Source organism: Pestalotiopsis fici (assembly GCF_000516985.1).
Source record: "Pestalotiopsis fici W106-1 unplaced genomic scaffold PFICI_Scf_1, whole genome shotgun sequence".
Taxonomy (NCBI): Eukaryota; Fungi; Ascomycota; class Sordariomycetes; order Amphisphaeriales; family Sporocadaceae; genus Pestalotiopsis; species Pestalotiopsis fici.
In genome coordinates, this window is record NW_006917091.1 from 2,512,628 (window position 1) to 2,520,305 (window position 7,678).

The 7,678-nt window shown below is 48.0% G+C and overlaps 4 protein-coding genes across 4 annotated transcripts; 1 reads left to right on the plus strand and 3 right to left on the minus strand.

Annotated features, from left to right (window-relative positions):
* Nucleotides 1–208: 208 nt before the first annotated feature.
* Nucleotides 209–1,008, minus strand: PFICI_00758 (uncharacterized protein; the record flags this gene model as incomplete). The annotated part of the gene is made up of 2 exons (XM_007829339.1): nt 209–869; nt 923–1,008. The coding sequence occupies 2 exons, from the start codon at nt 1,006–1,008 to the stop codon at nt 209–211; spliced, it is 747 nt and encodes a 248-aa protein (XP_007827530.1).
* Nucleotides 1,009–2,114: 1,106 nt separating this feature from the next.
* Nucleotides 2,115–4,105, minus strand: PFICI_00759 (uncharacterized protein; the record flags this gene model as incomplete). Its single annotated transcript, XM_007829340.1, has 6 exons — nt 2,115–2,563; nt 2,631–2,646; nt 2,700–3,422; nt 3,473–3,834; nt 3,887–3,898; nt 3,970–4,105. 6 exons carry the CDS (start codon nt 4,103–4,105, stop codon nt 2,115–2,117), a joined length of 1,698 nt encoding a protein of 565 aa, XP_007827531.1.
* An 866-nt stretch (nt 4,106–4,971) lies between these two features.
* Nucleotides 4,972–5,495, minus strand: PFICI_00760 (uncharacterized protein; the record flags this gene model as incomplete). Its single annotated transcript, XM_007829341.1, has 2 exons — nt 4,972–5,072; nt 5,138–5,495. The coding sequence occupies 2 exons, from the start codon at nt 5,493–5,495 to the stop codon at nt 4,972–4,974; spliced, it is 459 nt and encodes a 152-aa protein (XP_007827532.1).
* Nucleotides 5,496–5,604: 109 nt separating this feature from the next.
* On the plus strand, nt 5,605–6,321 carry PFICI_00761 (uncharacterized protein; the record flags this gene model as incomplete). The annotated part of the gene is made up of 1 exon (XM_007829342.1): nt 5,605–6,321. One exon carries the CDS (start codon nt 5,605–5,607, stop codon nt 6,319–6,321), a length of 717 nt encoding a protein of 238 aa, XP_007827533.1.
* Between the last annotated feature and the right edge of the window lie 1,357 nt (nt 6,322–7,678).

Consider the following 7,678-nt stretch of genomic DNA (forward strand, 5'->3'; position numbering starts at 1 on the left):
GCTCTTTTCTTTAATTGTAAAATAGTTATTCGTAAATGTATTAATCTGTAATTTCAAGAGCATTGCCAGTCTATTTTTCGTCAACTTAGCTAGGCTAGATGAGGCTTTCGCCTGCATTTGCAAGACTTGACCAAGACTGGTTCGAAGGTCATGTGGCATCTCATTGCCAACCGACCCTTGCTGTGTCGAACCGCTGCTACCATAAAACTTATTTGACGTCCGCATATCTCCGTAAACCTGCATAAAGCCTGGCCCATCTTCCATCGTGCCAGCTCTTGATCTCAGTCCAGTCACCCTCTGGCAGAGTAATCGACATGGTCGTCAACCAGCCCCCAATGATGAAATCGGCATACGTAGCCGTGGCACCTTCCATGAATGGCTCCTCAGGGTGCTGAAAGAGCTCTGCGAGCTCAGCCAGCTTTTCCTTGGACTGTTCGAGCAGTTGTCTCCTGGCCTCGCCCTTGACGGTAATCTCTTCGTACGGAGTACCATTTGTTCTCCTGACGAACTCGGCCTTGGACTCCTCGGCTGTTTCTGGATTCAGCGGAATGCCCTGACACCAAAGAAGCACCGTCGAAGTAAAGAGGGCGTCCATTTGCTTGTTAAAGGCCTTGAACACGGCAATGGACCGTGGTGGGATCAAGGTAGGCCTGTCGGGATATTGCTTGTCGAGATAGACGGCAATGTCAAAGGTATCTCCCACTAGCGCTCCCGTGGATGGATCCCGTAGCACGGGCAATGTGTAGAATGGCGAGCCGTCGGCGTGATAACGACATGGTGGAACGCCGAGCTCCATCCGGGTACGGGTGACTTCGGGGTACTCAACCCAGGCGGTGCGGTAGTCGACGCCCTTGAAGTTTAAAGCATATCTTTTCCACAAAATCAGCCAATGGAAGCCTTCCGCTTCAAAGTGGTGTCTTACCTGGTCTTCCAGGGATTAGGCGCATAACATGTCCTTGGTGGACCCGAGGCGATGTCGTAGAAGACTATCTGTTTATCACCTTCCATGTTGTTTGTTGAGTTGAGTACTGTGTCGATGACGGCTTGCGATAGCATGAAAATATGGATATGCGTTGTTTAATGATTGTTTGATTGATTGATGAATGAATGCGGTTCTGGATTACCGACAATACACGCTCTATATAGGCACATAATGGACAGAGATGTACGAGTAGTATAGTATTCAAACTACAGGGGTCGTCCCACATTCCCACTATGAATCATTCTGAGAAGCTCAGCGCTAAAGCAAACTACCGCCTTTAGAGCAGCACAACCAAGCGGACTAGCGATATCAATGGCTGTCCTTACGCCGTTTAAAAATGTAAAACCACGACTAAGGGTCTAGAGGATAAGTCAGAATACACAGTCGGTAGAGGGCTTGCCACCCGATGCTCCCGCAGTCATATTTTGCATTGCAACGAATCAAGTCGCTCCGCAGAAATGTCCGAGAATGCCACTTTGCGGATCGTCCCGTCATTTTCTCAATAAGCAACACGTTCCAAGCATGTCTTGAGTGAAAAATGAAGATTAAATGAACGAGGGGTGAGGACAGGTGCAAATCATCAGCACTGTCACGGCCCGAGCTGCATGCAGAGGAAATAATGCTTTGAGATTTTGGGACAATCAGCCTTTGTTCGGATCGGAATTTCCGCAAATAGATTAAAGGTGTCTGTTTGACAGCGCGGCTTGCCGCTTATTCTTGTGTCACGTCAATTGTTTGCCGCGCTTAGGCAGTCTCAGAGCCTAAAGTCACATCGACCGCTCAATTATCCCACCAGCCGTGTAGGTAGGTATTATGGAAGACTTCCACGCTTGACTCGGAACTGATCATAGATTGATATTGACGCTTCGGCAAAGACGAAAGGGTGCGTGCTACTAAAACTTGCAGTGTCAGTCACGTGAGGTACCGTTATGTGTTTGCATAGCAGCAACTATTATTAACATCTAGTCAAGTGGCCCATCACAAGCTTCTTGAGGATTCTGTGAGGCATACTGAGAGTTTTACTAGTTGACCTAGATCCATCACGAGCGAGAACGATGAAAAAGATTAGAAATCAGTATTTCGCAAACATCCCGAGTTCCTGGGCCCTCGTCCTGCCTTTCTATGGCTGCCCTCAATTCGCTACAATTTCAAAACCAGTCATGTTGTCCAAGGCCTCTCTAATCTCCTTCTTGTACCTCGGAATACCGCCCGTGTAGCAAACGGGCTCATAAATCTTGCCTGGGATGCTACCACCCATGTACGTGGATCTAGTCGTGGGGAACAAGGACTTGTTGTTCAAATCCAAGATGTGCTTCTTCCATTCCTCGGCGGCTTCGCGTTTGGGGTTGACATACTTGATGTCCTGCCGGTTCACCTTGTCGACTAGATCGGCAATCCATCTGCCTTGGATCTCGACGCTGGACGGTCCGTTGCTGAGAAGAGTTGGGCCGTGCGGGCCGTAAATGTGGAACATGTTGGGATAGCCGCTCACGCTCGTGCCGAGGTAGGTGTTTGCTCCCGTGATCCATTCTTCTTCCAGCTTGGTGTCGTGGATGCTCTCCAGGCCAAGCTGTGTCATGACTATAATTAAATGGTCAGTACTGTCCCATGGCAAGTTATCATTCATCTAACTTGTCATTCATCTTACCTCCAGTGACGACATCCTGCAATAAATATTAGCGCCAGATCTCCTAGTGAGGAATACGAGATAACCTACAAATCCTGTCGCAACAGCAATTACATCAAACTCATGGTGCGTTCCATCAGCCAAGGTGATTCCCGTCTCGGTAAAATCCTTGATGGCATTGTCCTTGATGTCGACAACGTCCACAGTGGGTCGGTTGAACTGCTCATAGTAGTTGTACTCGAGGCATGGCCGCTTGATGCCAAAGAAATGTGGCATCTTCTCTGGGGCAAGAATGTCCCTTTTTCTTGGGTCCTCGATACGTGCGCGCGTCTTTCGCGCCCAAAAATTGTAGGACTCCTGATTGGCTTCGGCGTTGAAGAGATTGTCCTTGTACACTGCTACCCAGTACCTGAACCCACCATCCTTCCAGACACTCTCGTAGAATCTTTCCCTTTCTTCTGGAGTGTCGTCGAGGGTGTTCTTTTCATACCAATCGTAGGGAAATCCGGCAAAGCTCGTTTCCCGCAACTTGAAGAGGTGGGGATACAGCTCCTTGTTCCGTTCCTGGTCCTCAGTGGCTAGTGGCCTTTTCCGCATGGGAACGGCGAGGTTGGGCGTACGTTGAAAGACTTTGACTTGACCTGCTTTTGGTCCCCAGGCTTGCATGATCTGCACACCTGAAGCACCCGTGCCGATGATGGCGCAGCGTTTGTTTGCCACGTCCACTTCCTCGTCTGGCCAAAACGACGAGTGATGGATGACGCCCTTGAATTTGTCCATACCCGGCCAGTCCGGGATATAGCGTCTGGCGGCCTGTCTACCAGTAAGTTGCCATCTGGCGAGTGGTCATGTCTAAAACTTACAAACCCAGTCCCAAGAATAAGGAATTTCGCCTTGGTGACTCTGCCATCTGCAGTCCGCACAGACCATTTGCCAGTAGCCGTGTCGAAATTGGCTCCAATCACGACCGTGTTGAAGGCGCAGTCTTTCTTGACACCAATCACCTTATCAACGTGATCAAAGTAAGCTCGGAGATCCTGGTAGTTTGGGTAGTTGGATGTCCAATTCCACGTCTTCCAGACTTCTGGCCAGGAGAACTCGTATTCCGGAACCTCCGAGTCCACCCCAGCTCCAGGGTAGCAGTTCCATCGCCAAGTACCGCCGAGATCGTTTCCAGCTTCGAAGATGACGGTCTTGTTGCCGCGATCGCGAAGAGTCTTTAGCACTGGAACATTAAACGTCAATACGAGTATAGAGTATCTTGTCGTGTTACTCACTAAAGATTCCAGCTGTTTTAAGTTCACAGTCAGCTTTTGGTCCACAGTATCTCCCCTACAAATTTCGCTTTTCCAGTACTCACCAAAGCCAGCGCCGACAACTAGCGCATCAACCTCGAGATTCTCAGCATATGGGCCAGACTTATCCTCGTGAGCGACTGAGTAGTCGGTCAACTCAGTGTTGAACTTCTTTCCAGCAGATGATGTTGATGTAGACATTGTGCTCGGTCTATCTATAATGAAAAGTGTTACAAAATCGTTGCTTAGATCACAAGAAATTGACAAGCTCGAGATTATTCTTCAACCAAAGTCGATTCCTGTACTGCCGGGGTGTGATGACTCTAATATAACTTTCATTCACGCATGGTCGATCGCATTTCGTCTCGGCAACGACCAAGGAATCACAGCGTCGGCATGCGTCAGTTCGTGTATACCTCCTGCTCCTCTTGTTACTCAGCTCGCCACCCATTCCACTGCGTCCATGGTGCTGTAATTGGACCGCGGGACCTCGACTGATGCATGTTGCTGAGAGAGGGGTTCACGTCTGATGCTACGGTGGCCTACATATGCAGCTGCAAACACGATTCCATAGCACATAGCATTGCGGGACCGAGGCCGCCGGGGGCGATGGAGCACTACCCCTCAGCTTCTCCAAGCGATTGCCGAGTACACGGAAAACACTTGCCGTTTCCCTTTGTCCATTCAAATGAAAGGTATCAGTATTTCAATGAATAAAATACCTCCTGGGTGATGTCTAGGCAAGAGTAAAGACCCCTGTGAACCCGACATTCATGCTGTTGTCATGTTCTTGGCTGTGGGGAGAACGGACAGGGGTTTGCCAACCGAGAACAGTCTATAAATCCCGAGGCCGACGGGTCCATTCTTATACTCAGCCATCATGACCTCATGCAGCGCGAGTCAGTCGACATGATGCATGATACTCTAGCTCCACGGTCGCCATGATGGCATATGACAGATCAGCGATTAAAAATGTTGTATTGAGAAGATCCATGAATTAAGTAGATGCTGTTGACAATATACGGAACTCCTGGCTCCTGTTGATAGCCATTAAAAGAAATTATGCATTAAACACAATTGGCCCGACTGGGGCACCCATAGCTGGCATCGACAGTTGCCAGGCCAATGCTGGGCCCGACGTTGGCCCCGAAACCCCCGATAACGTTGCCTAAATGCGGCATTAGCACAGCCATCTCAATCTCTTCATTGGGAGTCATCACATATCTCACGTACCTGCAGGTCCATAGTTGCAAACGGTGAAATATGGAGGAATTCCAGGAGCATTGGATAGTCCAGTCGCTGAACAATCGCTAGTATAACAGCCAACCGTGATCGAGCTCTTCCAGACAATTTGAGAAAAGTGACCCCATTGCGACAGGGTGTTGAGGTTGGGTTCCCCACCATAATAGACATAGTTGTTAACCTCGCTATTGTAGAGGCCCTCGGTGATGAACTGGCCCATGGCAGTAGAGAGGAAGCCGGCGCCAATGTTCTGCCCGTAGCCGCCACCATCAACAGAGGTATCGTGGCCATAAATGCAGCTCGACGCAATTTTGCGGGCCGTTTCCGCCAGAGTTGGGCTCCAGGTCATGTCAACGGCTTCGCTTGGTTAGTATTTTGAACTACAAGGCGCATTGGTGCGGGAGCAAATACCTGAATGGTTCGTGCGATGAACATTGTGATGACGAATTACGGTATCAATGAAGGCCTGGTCAGTCACCACAGCTCCAGGAGGCAAAGTAGAGCTCGAAGGCACGACGGTTGAAGTGGAAGTCGAGACCGATACGCTGGTGGTCGATGACAATGTAACAGTGGTGCTTGAGAGCAGTGTCGTCAGGCTTGAAGAGCTGGAAGAAGGCGTAACGGTGGTGCTGATTGGTAAGACTGCTGTGCCGCTTGTGCTGCTGCTGCTGATGATGGAGGTGGACTCCAACGTGGGATTAATCGACAAACTTGAGGATGAGCTTGACGAACTCGTAGGCGAAAGAGTCAGGCTGCTTGTCGAATCCAAGATCGGACTGATCAATGAGCTCAAAGAAGGAGTGACTGTTACTTCTGTTGGTAAGAGCACAGAACTGCTCGGGGACGATGTTGAAAGAGTTATAAATGTAGGAGATTCGGTGTTGGAAACACTCGTCAATGAAAGAGAAGGTAAAGAAGGTGACAAAAGAGAAGATAATGAAAGTATGGATGACGAACTCGAGGTTGATAGATCTGTCAAAGCAGCAGAAATAATTGAAGAAGATGAGGAAAGTATAGATGATGAAGTGGAGGTTGACGAATCCGTCAAAGTTGCAGAAATGATCGCACCATCGCTGGTAGAGGCAGTCGCCTCTGTTAGACTACCAGAAATAACTGGATATGGGACCCTCGTTGACTCAATGACAGGACTCGAACTGGCAAGATATGCTGTATAATCGTCAGTCGCTTTGCTTTATGACACCCTCACTCGTTCAAGACAGACTTACTCAGCTTCTTTCTTGAGCATTGCCTCGCATCTGCCAAAGGTGCCAAGAGAACGACTGAATACGAAATGAATGACAACACAGGAGCCTTCATCCTGTCTATGATAGCTTCTCCAAAGCTACATGGAGCAAACGAGTGAAAAAAAAAAAGTTGGATTGCTCGCCAAAGGTGCGAAAGATTTGCGTTCGCACGGGAAATATTGCTGATTTAAAAGGCATCAAGCATCATTCCAGTTACTCCAAGTCTCTTGAGATACAAGAATTTAGACTTTGTATTGAGATTACAGAGACAACGCGCTAGGCATGTCTCAAGTCTTCATTGCACGCGCCTGACATTTGGTATTTGATGTCTCAGATCTTTTAAGCTTTATGATGTCCCAAGCAAGATGGCACCGGGAAGGACATTCCTTGCACTGACAGAGACTGGGGAATGAAACATTTGGTCATTTCTCACTCATTCCCACTTTCCACAATACGCGCATCAGAAGCATTCGCGTCTCCAAGTCAGCATATGCCAGCCGCATAACTGGTCTAGGCTGCACCAGTAGCATGCGCCAAGGCAGACGAAAATCATGCTGTGGAATACATAACACACATAATTTAAGTATTGTAATTACCACAAAGTTTATTAACAATATTATGTCTTTTATGATTTTCCCAACGTCGCAAAGTCGTGGCGCACGGCATAAAAGTCAATACCCCGGTGCTACCAACTGTCCACGTGCTTGGCCGATGTCCTTTTCCGATGCAACTCTTTGAAGCAAGCTCTCTGGGTATCTAAACATGAAGCCTTATAAGCTACATACTTCATAGGTATTCAACATGACCAAGTCAGGTTTCTATTGAAAATATGTCGAGGTGGTGTTAATGGGGCTGACATTGTCCAGTGGGAACATAAACCAGTAGCAACCGCACAGTTTGACCATATCTCAAGGATCAGCAGGATATACAAGGGACCGTATAATATATCAGATGATTCAAGAGAATTCATTTTCGTCGAAAAATGCTGCGAAATCCAATAGCCCGTAATAACCTCATCACAACGCAGAATTAACCAATTGTCACAGGCAATAACTGCACTTTAAACCGCGACATTTGCATTCTGAAATATTCATAAATTAATTCTAAGCCAAACTCGTCTCGCTGGGTTGAAGAGACTGCCATAGTCGGGCCGAGCATGGTTGCTCATGGATAATTGTTCAGGTTCCCTTCGACTCTGGGATCAATAACAAATTAGCCACAACAGGTTGTTTGCCCTCTATGAAGGTAAACCGAGAATCGGATTCTTTTTTTCTTCCTTTCTTTCTCT